Source organism: Lissotriton vulgaris, chromosome 12, assembly GCF_964263255.1.
Source record: "Lissotriton vulgaris chromosome 12, aLisVul1.2, whole genome shotgun sequence".
NCBI lineage: Eukaryota > Metazoa > Chordata > Amphibia > Caudata > Salamandridae > Lissotriton > Lissotriton vulgaris.
Window position 1 is genome coordinate 254429513 of NC_141700.1, and position 16918 is coordinate 254446430.

The 16918-nt window shown below is 43.9% G+C and overlaps 1 protein-coding gene across 1 annotated transcript in view; it reads left to right on the forward strand.

Moving 5' to 3' along the window:
- POLR2C (RNA polymerase II subunit C) overlaps positions 1 to 16918 on the forward strand; it is an 80997-nt gene that overhangs the window by 31719 nt on the left and 32360 nt on the right. The window contains exons 4-7 of the mRNA XM_086947786.1: positions 11856 to 11908; positions 14742 to 14870; positions 15086 to 15137; positions 15358 to 15526. Of these exons, the coding sequence (XP_086803912.1) occupies positions 11856 to 11908; positions 14742 to 14870; positions 15086 to 15137; positions 15358 to 15526 (403 nt within the window). The remainder of the gene's footprint in view (positions 1 to 11855; positions 11909 to 14741; positions 14871 to 15085; positions 15138 to 15357; positions 15527 to 16918) is intronic.

The following is a 16918-nucleotide window of genomic DNA, read 5'->3' on the forward strand; positions in this document are numbered from 1 at the left end:
TAGCTTGCCTCTATTGCTGAAACAGACCACGACCCTTCTGGAGTTTAGAAAGCAGTTAAAAACCTGGATGTTTCAGCAATCACCTTAAATTATTGGTCCCTTTCGGTATCCATAGCTTTTTTTCTCACGTCTCTTCTGTCATAGCGCCGGGACACTCTGTTCAGTAGCTGTGCGCTCTATAAATCCTGGATTAACATAACATAACAACCGCTCAAAGTGTAACCAGTTAATGGTTGCCTCTCATCTTCGCAAGGTTGAGAATGGGCAAAGGGCTAGTTTGTTTTGTCCGTTCATGTGTATGTAGACAATGTAGGAGAGTAGGGTCTGCTTCCTATGGTTACCCCCACTTTTTGCTGTGATTCTCTGGTTTTTCGACTTTAGTTTGGCTGTGGACCTGCTAATCAGGCCCACAGCCCAGCTGTTCTCTCTCTAAATTGATACCATGTAGGTACATACCAGATAGGTTACTGGGTCACCCTTGTGAGCCCCTGTATAGTGTACCATAGGTACCCAGGCATAGATGCACCCTAGGTCTACCAGGGGCTGCAGCATGTATTGTGCCACCCCTGGTTTGCCTTATAAACTGACACCACATGTCTGTTCTTACAACCTGGGTAAGGTGGTGTAATCACCCCTTACTTAGATATAGTATACCTATATCTATATACATATATAGACACATATACACCTATAAGCCACTCCTAAGGCAGACCTCGACAATCCTGGAGGTAGAGTGCTTGGTTTCATGTGAGAGGGTGCCCTAGCATGAGCTGAGCCCCTCTGCAGCTTTCGGAACCAACTCCTTATAGCTGTTCTATGATATAGCCATACCATATACTCTGTCAGTGCATTATAATCCTCGCGGTTAATGCTAACTTTGGTTTGGCTTTATCAAAACATGTTGTGTAAGGTGTCAAAAACTTTGGAATACTACCCCCCCCCCCCCCCGCCACTCCTGGCAGCTGGGGTAGCATTCCACCCCTCTATAGGGAGAAGACATGTAGTTACTGGTTACCCGGTTAAAGTTAAGCAGAGCCTCAGCATCACAAAATGGATGCTGCTGCCCTCCTGCTGCTGGATGAAACTCCAGCAGGGAAGGCCTGGACAATAGGTTTCCTGTCCAGGTAGGTGCTGGCACCTCTCCAGACAGGCTCTAAGTGTATTGGGGCAGGGAGGGCTGCATTCATTGAATTGCTTTCCACACACTGCCTGGGGCACACAAGGTGCTCCATGCATTTCCCAGTTCAAACCGGTTGCTGGGGCACTCAGCCCCAGCTCTGGCGCAAAACTGGACAAAGGGGAAGGGGTGTAACCACCCCCACCCCAGGTCCACCCATAGGAGGGACCTTAGAGTTAGTCCAACCCCTAAACTTACTATAAGTATAGAACCCCAGTCCTTAGGACTTTAGATTACCCTGGGCGAAACTCTGCAACAGATATATTGGACATTCGACATTCCATATTGACTGGAAGACGGAAGAAATATCCCTTGTGGTCAAGGAGTGACCACCCTGTTCAAACAGGCACCAACAGTATCTTTGCCGGTCTGTATTTTCGAGGCTCCCGCCGGATCCAGAAGTATCTGCGACACAGGACACGGACTTCCAGACATCTCTGACCCGACCTACACTCACAGCAAAGCTGAGAGATGGAAGACACGAGAGACGTGGGACCGGAACTCCTGGACATCCTGCATTTTGCTACCTGCACCGACTTCCCGAGGTATCCCGAAGTTGTGCATTGGGGTGCTTGAAGCCCCAGTCTCGAGCACCTTTTGCACCGAAGCTCAGAGGCCCACACTCCACGAGTGTTCCGTGGGCCCGCTTTGTGCATTTCAGCTCGACGCGTCTTCGCGGTTCCTAGTCCGTTGGCTAGTGAGCCCCCAAGAAGACCAACCTTTGGTCCAACTTGCTTTCCTGGTTGCTCCAGGCTTGCTCCAACTTCCCTACAAAGGAGAAGTTCCTCAGACCTTGCTGGTCTCCACCGAAGCCAATCTCGACATCCTGCGTGGGTTGCGTTTGCCAAGGCTTGTTGGGTCCAATCCGGATACGGACACCGCAATCAACTAGATCCTTCGTGGGACAGCTCGAATCCAGCTCCTGGTCGTCGTCGACGCCTCCTGGACCTCGTGGCTGAAGAGACAAACCTCACCTTTTCACCTGAAATCACCCGACATCTGGTGGCATCTTTTTATCGCCGCCCTGGTCACTGTCTAGTGGCCCAGACTCTGTCTCCTCTGCTTTCAGGTTCTTCACATCTCCGATCCACCCTTGGATCCATCCAGACACTTTTCCTCTGGTCGCCTGCAGCACTTCTTCGCAGCTCTCCATTGGAATCGACAACGAAACCCGACACAAAAAGACACCGATGCACCCGGCTTCCCTGGGTGAGGTAACACGAGTTCTCCGGTGCTCCCGTGGGTGTTGACTCTCCTAGTGTCCTATGCTAAAAGGGTTCCATTGCAGTTCACCTCCTTGTACCCTTTTTCTTTAAAATTGTAACTTGTTTCTTCCCCATAGAAAGTCAATGGTAACCTGGGGCTGTGTTTAGACACTGCAAGCATCTCCCGTGGGCCCCCTACATCCTAACCTTTGGTTGTTTAGAGTAGCCCCAGCGATTCCACAGGCCCCAGGCCTGCTTTCTATTTCTCACGTGGTTCTTATACCACTATTTTAGTATATGGTTTGTGAGGCCCCTAGGGCAAAACGTATACTGTGCAACTTATCGTATGCTAATTAAGTTCCTTGTATTGTACTTTTACCTCTGACCTCCTAAAGAGTCCAGAGGGGTTGTGTTTAGAATAAATACATATATATTTGATATATACCTTGTGTGGTGTGCTTTCATTTGGTACTCAAGAGATTATAAATGGTAAAACAACTTGCATAACTCGTCTCCAAGTCTTAGCCTGAAGGCTGCTCTCCACAGCTACCACTAAGGATAGCTTTCTAGAAGGTTGACTTTATAACCTACCATCAATAAGGGTCGATTAGACTGGTGCAAGGTGCCCACTAGAACTAATGGACATCATATACCAGGCTAACTTCTCACATTGGTGTGCAGCGGATGGGATAAGAGCTTGCACTTGTTTTACCAAATAATCTTGAGAATATCATTTGAAAAATCACATTAAGGTACCTGTAGGTACATATGAATCAAGACTTACAATACATAAGTTCAACTGAACTTAGCAGTTGTAGGTGGTAAGGGCTTAGCACACCCTGACTCCAACTTCTAGAGAGGTTCTAGTAGGAAACAAGTAGTGTAGGTAGGTGCACACACCACACCTCACTAGTCACAGCTTTAAGGGCAGGAGCCAGTGCCTCTCTTCCAGATGTCAGCAAACAGAAGACATTAAATATGCCACATTCACTTTCCAAGAATTGAGAGGATTGTGTGCCATAAGAAAATTAAAGCAATGACAGAGTCCAACCACCCAACACCTTATAGATATCCTGGTGGCAGATGACTTAGTAAAAGCATCATATCCAGATACCCTAGGTAGTGGGGAGGGGGGCCACCCATCATCTGAGGAGGATCCAAGTGTGGCACCTAACCAGGACTCTGAGGAGGAGGAGAGTGCAGACTAGGAAGTGGTTGATGAACTGGACCTGGGAGAGACCGGACAATCTGGAGATGGCCACGATGGGCCTTCCTTCATCCCCCTCAGGTAAGCCTACTGGTGTACCTAGAAGACAGAGATCTCACTCAAGTGAATCACCCCATTCTAGTTCATCAATAGGGTCCTCTGCCTCATCTCACAAGAGAACATCCCCTGAGAGAAGAGAGCATGAAGCTAGAATGAAAGAAGTCAAGCTTCGGATCCAGAGGCAACAAGTTGCCCTGGAAAAAGAGACCCTGGCTCTTGAAAGAGAGAAAACATTGTGTGGGCTAGAGCCCACTGGTGGCAGCAAAATCCCTAGTGGTAGGGATAGGTCTTATGACCATAGAAACCCAAGCAAGATTGTCCATCCCTATCAGAGGGGGGATGACATCCTCAAATGGATAACTGCTTTGGAGAGGGCATGCAAAGTACAGCAGGTACCCCAGAGTCAGTGGGCAGCAATCTTGTGGCTCTCCTTTGCAGACAAAGGTAGAGACAAGCTCCTCACTGTTAAAGAATAGGATGCTGACAACTACAATGTCCTGAAGAGTGATCGAATAGATGGGTTTGGCCTAACCACTGAGCAGTATAGGTTGCTGTTCAGAGATACCCAGAAGACACAGACTCAGGACTGGACAGATTTTGTAGATTGTGCTACTAATGCTCTGGAAGGCTGGTTACTGGGCAGTAAAGTAAGTGACTATACAGGATTGTATAACCTTATAATGAGAGAACAGATTCTTAATAATTGTCAGAACCAGCTATTGCATCAACACCTGGTTGACTCTGATTTGACCTCTCCACAAGAATTGGGTAAGAGGGCAGACAAATGGGTCAGAACCAGGGTGAAGCAGAAGGTCCAAAGAAACCCTGGTGCAAAAGTTTGTAAAAGTAATTCTCACTGGACCAGTGATTGCACCAAAAAGGAGACCGTTCCAGCCATCATTGCCCTTAAGGCAACTGTTCCCCCTAGTTCAGCTCCAAGTGGTGGTTCTCAGCATAAGGGCAGAGTAGGGTTAACCTTGGGAACTGAGATGGACTCTGGCCTAGTCAGAGTACCAACTCAAGCTGTTTTGATCTGTGATGGAGGTATGGATATGTCCTTCCCTGTGAGTCCCAATAACGTGGGCAAGTACAGACAAACTCCTTTAATCAATGAAAAAGAGGCTCATGCCTACAGGGACACAGGGGCTAGTGTCACAATGGTGATACCTGACGTTGTGGACCCTGGACAGATCATACTAGGTGAAACTTACCTAGTGACCAATGCTAGCAATGTCACTACCACACACAGTATGGCAGTTGTTAATTTCACCTGCGGAGGGGTAACTGGCCTTAAGAAGGTTGTTGTTAGTTCAGACCTCTCTGTAGAATGTTTGCTTGGCAATGACCTAGTGACTTCAGCCTGGTCTGAAGTGGAGTTTAGGACACATGCAGAAATGTTGGGCATATCAGCACATGTTCTTGCTGTGACTAGGTCACAGGTCAAAAATTGCAACACTGAACAGGCACTGGATTCTGGAATAATGGACCAGTTACCTACCAGGAAAAGGAGCAGTAGGTTTAAGGCTGTGCCTTCCCCCCTGCCTCAGAATGAGGATCAGCCTTCTGAGGAAGCTGAATGTCAGCCTAAAAAAGTAACTGTCCTAGAAGAGCTTGAACCTGATCAGGTTGAGTTTCTTGGGACAGGGGTACCTTCTAGGGCAGATCTGAGGCAGGCGCAGTTGGACTGCCCTTCTCTTGAACCCCTCAGACAGCAAGCTGCTGCGGAGGCTGCAGGGAATGCTAGTGGAACCCATCCGGTTTACTGGAATGAAGGGCTCCTGTATTCAGAGGGTAGAGACCCCTGGCCTGGTGCTTCCAGGAGGTTGGTCATACCTTTGGCATTCAGAGGCTTCCTTTTGACACTAGCCCATGATATTCCCTTAGCAGGACATCTTGGCCAAAATACAACTTGGGACAGGCTTGTTCCACATTTTCACTGGCCCCACATGTCAGAAGACATCAAGGAGTTGTGTCCCTCCTGTGTAACCTGCCAAGCCAGTGGCAAAGCAGGGAGCACTACAAAGGCCCCCCTTAAACCATTACCTGTTGTGGGGGTTCCCTTTGAAAGAGTTGGGATAGACATTGTTGGACCAATGGATCCCCAAACAGCCTCTGGGCACAGGTTTATTCTGGTGGTAGTGGGTCATGCCACCAGATACCTAGAAGCTATACCACTTAGGGCCACTACAGGACCTGTTGTGGCAAGAGCCCTTTTGGGAGTTTTCTCAAGAGTGGGTTTCCCGACGGAGGTTGTATCAGACAGCGGTGCAAACTTCATGTCTAATTACCGGACTGCAATGTGGAAGGAGTGTGGAGTGAACTATAAGTTCACCACACCCTATCACCCACAGTGCAATGGTCTAGTTGAAAGGTCCAGCAAGACCGTAAAGGGTATGATTAAGGGTCTCCCAGAAAAGCTCAGGCGGAGATGGGATATCCTGCTACCCTGCCTTTTATTTGCCATTTTTCCCGACATATGGAAACATGCCTCAGTAATTCCCCTTTTTAAAAAAGCAGAAACTAATGTACTCAATCCCGAAAACTATTGTCCCATTTCCCAACTCCCCTTCCTTTCCAAGGTTTTGGAGAAGTTGGTAAATAGGCAGTTGTCTGAGTTTTTGGAAACAAATCATCTTCTTGATCCATCTCAGACAGGATTCAGAGCAAACAACAGTACAGAGGCAACGCTGCTGGCAGTGTCGGACAATGTTAGACTATGCACTGACCAGGGAGGGGCAGTGACTCTGATATTGTTGGACCTGTCGGCAGCGTTCGACACGGTCTCTCATGACAGCCTGATGGAAATTCTCTATGAAAAAGGAATTTATTCCAATGCACTGGGCTGGCTACGTTCATTTTAAGTAACCGGACACAATCAGTACATCTCAGTCAATTTCAATCCAAACCCAGCCCCATCGGCTGTGGTGTCCAGCATGGAGCCTCACTTAGCCCCACCCTATTTAATGTCTATATATTTCATCATTGGCTAAAATTGGTAGGAAGTGGGGCATTGGCATTTGCTCCTATGCGGATGACACGCAACTGATGGTGGCCTTGGATGAAAAACAGAGATTAATAAATCAAAGCTGCACAGTTGTTTTACAGAAATGGCCCAATGGATGCACACGCACTGCTTAAAGCTGAATGCAAGAAAATCTGAAATCCTATTGTTTGGTGGCGCCAAACTAGTGTGGGACGCTACCTGGTGGCCACACACTCTTGGTAATGCGCCAATTCCAAAACAACACGACAAAATCCTGGGCATCATTATTGATGACGTCCTGACCATGAAGGAACATGTGCGGTCCCTTTGTGGCAAAGGTTTTGCTATCCTGAAACTTCTGGCCAGACTTTTCCCCTGGATACCATTGGACTGCAGACGATCTGTCACGCAAGCCTTGTTGGTTAGTCTGTTAGACTATGGCCGTGGTTCCCAAAGTGTGCGCCGCGGTGCCCTGGTGCGCCGTGATGAGAAGCCAGGGGCGCCGCGACGCCGTGCAGGATGTGGGTCGTGAAAACTGCAGCCACAAGTCCTCCCCCTTCTTTGTGCTGCCTGCCAGGTCAATTGATCCCAGCCCTCGCCCTCTGCATCTGAATGGCTCCAGGGCTGCGCTCATCAACCAGCGCCTTACCTGCTCCTGCTGCCCCAGTAACGAGCTGCAAATTACTGGACTCCCATTGTCTGTGCAGATAAGGCAGGCCAGGGCGGGGGGGGGGAGGTGGGGGGGGGGGGTCTGGGGGCTCTGTGATTACAGCTAATGTCAGGTGTGAATTTTACATAGCTGCCAAGGTTTCAGATTGTTATGTCTGACATTTTCAGGATTTCATTGTAATTATGAGTGACATTTGAACGACTATGAGTGATACTTTCACCCAATCAAAATCAAGAAATGAAGAAAACTAGGCAAACATATAAATATCAGAAATTACAGCCGTCTGAGCAATAAGAAACTACAAGATGATTTTTAAACTGCTCTGAAGAACCAGAAATGGAGGTGGACTAAACTAATGCCCTTGTAAGATCGTACTGTTATACAAATGTGCAATCATGATATTAAACAAGTCTTTTCGAGGAAGTATTTTATTATAGTCCTGTGCACATTTGCAGACATGCACAGTTAAATAGAAAAGGTAATACTAAATCAATAAAGTCAGCTGACTCGCGAACACTGACAGGCATTGGACATTCATTGGGCAAGCCTCAGCTGAGGCACACACAGTCACATAACTCACAGCGTGCACCGAGGGTGCGCTGATGTACTGTATTATACTCTCACAATTCATTAATTCCCTAAATCGGTCCCGTCTGCCCTGGTTGGCGCACAGCTACCTGCCAGCCCCTCAGCTACTCTATGATGGTGTTGTATGCATTGCGATGTATTTTATAAGCTCTTTGTGATTGCAAATAAAGTTTTAAATGGTGATGGCTACTCTGAATCCTTCATCACGTCTAGGCTTGATTCTTCATGTAGACCAGTGGTTCCCAAAGTGTGCGCCACGGTGCGCCGGTAAAAAAATGGTGGGGAGCCACGGCCAACTGCCAATTAGGTCAAGGGAGCCACGGGTCAAAAAAGTTTGGGAACCACTGGACTATGGGAATGCACTATTTGTAGGCATGAATGAGCACCTATTTACACGATTACAGGTGCTGCAGAACGCTGCTGTGAAACTTGTCTGCAATAAGGGGAAGCTCGATTCTGCCTCAATGTGCTTGAAGAAACTACATTGGTTGCCTATGCGTCAAAGAGCAGCATTTAAACTACTTAGTTACACTCACAAAGCTTTGCACAGAACAGGCCCTAGAATACTTCAGGAAAAGATTGAATTCTATGTTCCACAAGGAGTTTGCGGTCACTTCAATTAGCCTTTGCCAGAACAAGGCGTATTAAGAAAGTAAGGACAGGAGGATGATCATTCTCCTATTTAGCAGCTAAGAGGTGGAATGATCTACCCCAGGACCTACGACTCGCCTCTAACTACATTCAGTTCCGAAAAAAATTAAAAACCCATCTATTCCCTAAATTTTAAGCTATAGCCTTGAAGATTTACCCTACAGCTACCCAGACTGACAGGCCATTAAGCATGTACGCTCCTACTAGACTGATTAAAAATGCTCTTGTGCCATTTAAAAACCACTGGCTTTGATGAAAACGTTCAAGCAGAAAGTTCTCTCAACACTGTGCTAAAAACTAAGCCTAGGTGGTGAACTCTGCTCCTTTGGTGGAGTTTTCGCACTCTGCATTCTGCAGAGTTCGCAGAGATACGAAAAACTGAGCCACGTTTTTCCCTCTCTAGTCAACAGTAAGTTGGAGAGCGAGTAAAATCCAATGCTAGACCACTTCCCTGCAAAATTTCTCAATGCGGGCGGTCGCGATGGTCCCAACCGCTCACATTGAGAAACCTTCTGTTCGTGTTGAGGAAGCTGCAGCTAGAGTAGAATTTCTACTTGAGTAGCAGAAAAAAGCAGCGACCTTTTGCACTGTGCGAGATGCCGTTTGTGCTTAATTTACAGCGTGGGACAAACACCCAGACCTAAAAATCAGTGTGAACGGCACAATGTAACCCACTACGCCACTCAACGAACTCCGCGTAGCTTGGTAGAGATTTTTTTGTCACTTACGCGGAACTGCGCCCAGGCTTACTAAAAACTGCTTTTTGACCTTGTTGAAGAGCCATAGAAACTGCCAGTGTCACCTCTAGTCAAAAAAGAAACGCTGACTGTGCTAACAATTTCTCAGCACCCAAGAGTTGTGGATATTGAAAGGATTTGAAATTATTGTGGACCAAAGTATACAACAATACGTTGAAGAAGCCTTGGCCTCATACACAATCAGTGGCCGTGGTAGCATTGTGAAAAATAGTGTGGGTCTGCTACTGTCTGACACACTTGTATATAACCTTACACATTGCTCCATCACAGGGAAAACACAAAGCAAGCACAGCACCTGAAGCATAAAGGAATTGTGGGTTTCAGGATGGCTTCATCATGAATTGTGCTGAGTCTATGATCAACGCCTAAATGCGTTATCGAGTAATGGGTTTCCAAGCCAACTATTTTTTGCAGGCTGACAAAGCTTTTAAATCTAAAGTAGGCACACACCTTAATACTACAGTGATAGGTAAGTAGCCTTTTCCTACTATGGAAAAGTTAACGGGTAAGAGTAGTTTTACAAGATTTTCCATTGCTCATATTCATATGATCAAATGATTTTCAGTAAGTGATTTTTTTTTTAAACAGTTGCCCAAAGCAGGCAGAACATGGGATTCAAATCTGCCAACAAGAATGGTGTGTCACATTTGCATTTATCATAGCAAGAGACAAAAGCAAAATCAACACAATACTTGGTTCTTTCATCTGCTTATCTGACTGAGTGCTTCAATTTGTTTTGTTTCCCCCTATTTTGGTGAGCCGGAAAAGACACTCGCACAAAAAATTAAAGCAAGCAAAAGCATAGAGATACAGATTAGGGCCCATTCATTTTTGGTTCCACAATAACTGAATTAATGAGGTTAATAATTGTCATTGACACCCAAGACAATCCTCGAACAAAGGTAGCCTGTGAAAGCAAAGTAGCGGGAAAAAAAACAATGTCGAGTACTATGTCATAATAACAAATATTCCTATAGAAAAGCTTTTAAAACGCTATCAAAAATGCAAAACCAAGAGGTTTGGATGTTGTTATACATTTATTGCTCTTCTTTATATGTTCACAAGCATGGCCTTGCTTCCAATTTCAAGAAGGTGGGATTTAGGTCAGTCCACCTTACATGTGAGCCCATATTTCCCCAACCCTTTTCCTTGAACCTTTACACCATCTTCAAGCCAAACCGAAATGTATCTTGATACTTGGTCCACAGGTGAAAGCTAAAACAATTCCTTTACGTTGTCCCACTACAGACTAATATTATTTTTGTTTTCCTGCCTACTGCCATGAGAGGTATGCAGATAATTATGCAAGGGTGTTCACAACAAAATAACTTGTCTTTCCCTTTCTCACACTACAACATCAAATTAAATTGCTTTTCCCTTTAAAGTATTTTCCATTTTTTGAATAAAGGTTTGATCTGTCCTTGATGGCGAGCATGATATTTTGACCCCAACTTTGTGCAATTAGAGAGAGACGTGCACTGCAACAAAAGTGTTTCACAGCTAATTGTGATTAAAAAGCGATAATTTCGACGGTGATGATATCTCGTTTAAGATTGGAATTTCTCCAGCTCTTTATAGTGTATGGCTCTTCAGCACAATCTCGCATGTGGTGAATCAGTCTTTAGAGAGGATGTGCTATGAACTGGCTGCATGTGGTGTACTAGCGGTCTGTATCCTAGATACAGTCCTACTGAAAAGGAAGACCACTGGCTGCAAACCGATATGATGGTACCCAAAGGAAGCATAAACATGCCCATGAATAGGCTAATGTATTTCTAAAATTACAACTCCCACAACCGGCAGCCTATGACTGTGAGCTCTGTGGGATATACAATCTCGAGACAGACTGGCACTTACAGAGATTTACGCATCTGGAATGGCATAGATTCTGAGAAAAACAGTTTATGTTGAACATGATCACAACATCTCCGCCCTTAAAGCATATATTGGGTTCCTCTTTTTGCAAACCATCCAGTACATGCTTTGTCCATACACTTTGAAGTGAAGGGGACAGACAGAACATCGAAACTCAACATTCAGTACAATCTTCAACATTCAATTCAATTTCCTGAAATAGTAAGGAAGAGAGGACAGCATTGGGGAACCCTTATCTGACTCTACTTCCCTCTGTGATTTTTCGCCTGTATGATTCCTTCTTCCTATTCTGCAAGCAAGTAAGACGGTAACCACCTAATCCCTTTTGCTGTCTAACACACTATTATGACTACCACTTTGACCTTTCTCTTTGCTAGCCAACCTTGAAGACCTCGAAGTGCTAAGGTGGCACCTTCTAACTCATACATAACATGAGATGGACTCTGGCAGTACATGATCCTCTCATGCAGAGATAGACTTCCTTTGTTGTGGAACCCTCCTAACCCTAACCCTGAGGCTCACATATTGTTTTAGCCAGTCATTTGGATCTATGAGAAACCTGTAATTTCTACAGGCTTTTTCTTTTTTTCCGTGAAATTATGGTCTTTGTTTGGGTGGTTGATATCATGTTGACTCTTTTCTGCTTCCCAGTATCACTAAACATTTTTCATTTACCTGCAGGCCTAATCCCTCTCACCAGTGATGATATTGTGGATAAGATGCAGTACTCCAGGGTAAGTTAAAAAAAAAATTGATTTTTGTTTGAATGAACATTTTAAAAAGCACTCTCACTTATTAGGATATTGCAAATCGGCAAAGGCTAAGTTCCTTTATAAAGTCACAAAAACCAGGGGGAATTGCGAAATGCTTTCAGTATACAGTGAAGGGTATTTTATCCCTTATAATACATAGTCACACCACCAATCTTCCCACAAACTGCTTTAATGCTTAGAGCCATGCTCTATAATGTTAATCGTAGACTTGAATAAAAGCAGAGTTGTACTTCGAATTTAAACACACCAAGAAGCAGTTAATGTTTGCCCAAAGATATTAGGATCAATGTAATGTAAGCCGCTTTAAAAAAAACGGGGTGCCCGATTGTGTTGAAACCTACAGAGATCCTTTCTTCCGTGTAATGACTGAGGCAACAAGCTGACCACATAGGGCAGGCCGGCATGGGCAGCAAGCTGGCTGCAAAGGGCTGAAGGGAGCAGGCAGGGGCAGCAAGCTGACCATTCAGGACAGGCCGGCATGGGCTGCACACTGGACTACACAGGAGTGGTGTAAGGGGCACCCACATGGAGAACATGGGCCGGGGGAACAGTGGGTACCTTATGACCACAGAGGCAAGTGGAGAACAAAGCAAGCTGACCCCGGAGGACAGGCTGCTGTGGGTTGGCCAATTGTGGGTGTGGAGGGCGAGCCTGAGCCAGCCCCACACTGTACATGGCCGAAGGCCTTGCACAGTTGTGGTGTTGGCTGAATATGATATTTTTTTTTAACTAGAAATTCTCTGAAAAAACGTTGTCGTTGGGTAATATGATCTTCCCTTTCATTAAAAAAGATATATACATTCACTATTCATTGTATTATGTGGTTGAAAACAGGTTGTGTGGCATTGTTATATATATTATATATAATCTGAAATAGCCATATAGTTAAATGTTGTAATGGGTTAAAAACTAATTTTAATAAATCCAAAAAACCACTGAAATTCTCCAGTAATAGGTCAGCGAACTATTTGTAACGTGCGCTTCCACCATGCACTGCTCATGACTGCCCGTATTACACCACTCATGACATGTTAAAGTACAACCCTGATGAAGTCATTGAAGACCTCATCCAATTAATGTGATCGTTTGCTCTACCCTTTTCATACTGATGGTATTCTGTGAGGTACATCTAGACCCAAAGACTGTACCTTGTTTAAATGAAGTACTGTTTGCAGTTAAAAGTTTACTGGTAGTTAAAATTTGCACCATATAAATCTTACCATAGTGAATCAGAATTGTCTCAAATACACTTTTTTTTATATGTAGGATCTTTACTGCATACTTTATTTTCTAAAATGATGTAGGGGTTTAAGGAGGAATTGTAGGAGCATTAGATTGATGATGTCATCATTGATGTACTTTTAAATTACATCAGTGGTGTAATTTCACTTGTCTTTAGTGATGTAATATGAGGTGTGAAGGGGGGCACAAGTTAGTCAGTTTACTAAACTATAACTGGACAATTTAATTGTTTTTTTTGGGGGGTGGTGCTTACAAACATTAGTTTTTAACTTGTTTCATCACCTAACTATAACGTCACATCACTTTGCTTATTTCAGTGATATGTGTATAATGTGTGTGTGTGTGTATATGTGTGTGTGTGTGTATATATATATATATATATATATATATATTTTCTGCTATATCAGTAATTTAAAATGACATAATGGCTAGATATTTGCAACCATGCCACGCACCTGGTTTTCACCTACATATACGATGCATGCCTTAATTTTCCTTTGCACAACAGTTTAGCGAACCCTAATGCATAATTGTCATGCATTGCTGCAAAATTCCAGTAGCCTCAATTTTATGTTCTGAACAACTTTTTGTGAAGTGAGATTGCAACATTAACTAGGAAGTCACACTTTTTCTCCTTTCTATATAACGTGTTTGTGTGTGCACTCACATCGTATAGAAAGATTCTAATAGCCCCAGTTGTACGTTGTGAATAACTCCCTTGTTGCGAAGTGAGGTTGCATCCTTAACAAGGTATTCACATTCGCTTACTCCTTTCTATACAACATGTATGTGTACCCACACAGAAAGATTCCACAAGTCCCAGTTTTATGTAGTGAGTAATTCTCCTTTTACAAAGTGAGGTCGCAAAATTAACTAGGGAAGTCACAATTGCTCACTCCTTTCTAAAAACTTGTGTGTGTGCTCGGAGTGGCTTATCTTTGCCTTTTGCTCTAGGCCAACTTTTACCTTTCAGTCACTCAAATGTTAATTATACACTTGAACAGGGTTTCTTTTTTTGCTTGTCTTAGCTGGAAGTATTTTTAGAAGTCACGTGCAAATCACCATTTTGCCAGTTAGTGTAGTTGGAGTGTTCGCTCCTTTAAAGTTTTCTTTGAGCTGATCTTGAGGTCACTGTGTGATATATCAAAGCAACTTCACTCCTGAGATTCACAGTAATTACTGGATGGAAAGAAGAATTGGAGGTGTTGCTTAATTCATATGACAATTTTCCATATGTTTGCTTTAGTATGCTAAACAAAGCACTTTATTTTTACTTCCCTGTTGGAACAAGTTCAATTCAGGTAGTTAGAGACTTGGGTTTCGGTTATTCATGATATTATTACTGTTTCCTTGATATTCCTAATAGCGTAATCCTGTGTAAAATTCTTGTTTGTTATATCATAGCGCTAGGATGTCAGATTTTCTCTAGACTAGATATAGTCACCTAACAGAATATCAGAGTTGGGTCAGCTTTCGCTTTAGCTGTTGACCTGTCAAGGTATTCACGCAAGTCACGGTTTCATCTGCACCCATCTTCTTATTTTTCCCTCAGGATTGCATATGTGACGAGTTTTGTCCAGAGTGTTCTGTGGAGTTTACACTGGACGTGCGGTGTACTGATGACCAGACCCGGCACGTAACCTCTCGAGACCTCATTTCCAACAATCCCAGGGTTATTCCGGTCAGTTCTAACTCTTGTCCTCACCCAGTTGTCCTTTATGGTTATCCTCACTATTTAAACTTGTTTTCGGTGCCCTTCTTTCACAAGTGAGCCTAGGTTTGTACTGCAGAATTTACCCCTTCTCCATTGACCTAGTGTGCTATGCTGTAGTTTGCTTGAATTGATGGGGTCCAGCTCTTATATCCCACCTGATGAATGTAACTAATTTCACACAGGTCACGTCTCGGAATAAAGATAGTGACCCGAACGAGTACCTGGAGCGGGAAGGTAAGAGAAATGCTGAGTGCTACACAAATTAATGTATGTTAGTCTTTAATCAGTGTGTGCACCGTTTGCTTGATTATCTTTGTGCTGCATTGGGATCCGTGTGCGAAGCAAATTAAGAACTTTTCACAGCATAATACGTCTCATCATTGCATAGTGTGAGTCAGTGGGACAATTCCAGAAGCCTTCCCATATATCATTGTTGATTCCTTCCACTTTACAGATATTCTGCTTGTAAAACTCCGCAAGGGACAGGAACTTCGACTCCGAGCCTATGCTAAGAAGGGGTTTGGCAAAGAGCACGCCAAGTGGAATCCAACCGCAGGGGTTTGTTTCGAATATGATCCTGACAATGCTCTTCGACACACTGTCTATCCAAAGCCCGAGGAATGGTAAGTGCAGGTTTAAAAAGTACTGATAAATTGGTCTTTATGTTTGTGGTGCTGTGGAAAGAGTGAAAAGATGGGTGTGTATGGGAGAAGAAAAAAAAGAATTGTTGATCAGCACTGTTCATCAAAGGGATTTCTTAAGGCTCTGTACACGGATATGGTGCAAATCTTTCGATCTGCCTGAAAAATTAGTCCTACATAAAGTTGTTGATGGTAAACTGGTGATCTGTTCTAGACTCTGTTTACAAACCGGCATCATCTGCACTCAGTGCAGTAAGACTTTAGTAGAGGTGCATTGCTTCTTTCAGAATTAGGGGTGCTTTAATGCAATGAGTTGCACCAGTGATTTCACATAGATTGCGGTTTGTGAATAAAGTTAATACTTTGCACCTCACCAACTAGACAGGGAAGGAAAGGTTGTATGATTCTGCACGTCCTCTGAAGTAACACTATTGTTCTAGCCACATGGCTCCCCCTCTCCTTGCCAGAACCCAATATGTCCTCTCTTAAGTTCCTCTTGGAAGAAAAGAGACGGAGCAGTGAAAGGCAGTGTTGTGGACCACACATATATCTGCATTTCAGAGCCTGCCTGCACAGAGTTTTTCAGTCCTGGCTTCATCATTTAAGAACTTTGAACAAATGTTTCAAAGGGATTCGCGTGGTAAGCAGTATTAAAACGGCTTTAGCATGCCTCCGTTCCTTCTGAATATTTAATTAAACTGTTCAGACGTTCTCCCTTTGTAGAAGAGATGAATGGTTGGTTGGATGCTCCTCTTGTGGTCTCATCAAAAGGGTCCTATCTGTCTTTCTTACCTAAACTTCCTCTTTTGTATAATTAAGTTCCATCGTCATTCTCTCTACGAGAAAATTTTGTTTTTAGAGAACGTAGTGACTTGCCAGTTAACTCCCTGTCAGTGTCACGCGTGTTACCATAAGAATACAGTGGATAAACTTACTGAGACCTCTATGGATCAAAATAATTGTTTTTTGCATTCAGACTCACTGGCTATGACCAAACTGCTGCTGTTAATTCAAGGAACCATGCAAGTGATGTTTGAGGCATTAGTAGTGGTTAGTAAAACCCTGACAACCCAAACAAGTCTGTTTTATGAGACATTAACAAGGAATTACCAACAATAAACCTTAGCAGGTTTCTTCATTTTCATCTGTAGCAAGAGGGCTTTCAAAAAGGCGGTAGGCTTTGTTATACGTTCAGAATATGTGTCTTATAGACTAATGCTGATTATTAGCCAAGTTTGAAGGTTTGAAGTATGGGCAATGATGGCACTCCTGTATATCTAGAGTCCACGTAAAACTAAAAAAAAAAAATACCCAAAGATAGCAGGGTTCTAAGTGAAAAATCCATTCAGACAGTTCTTTTCAGCTGCCTTGTAA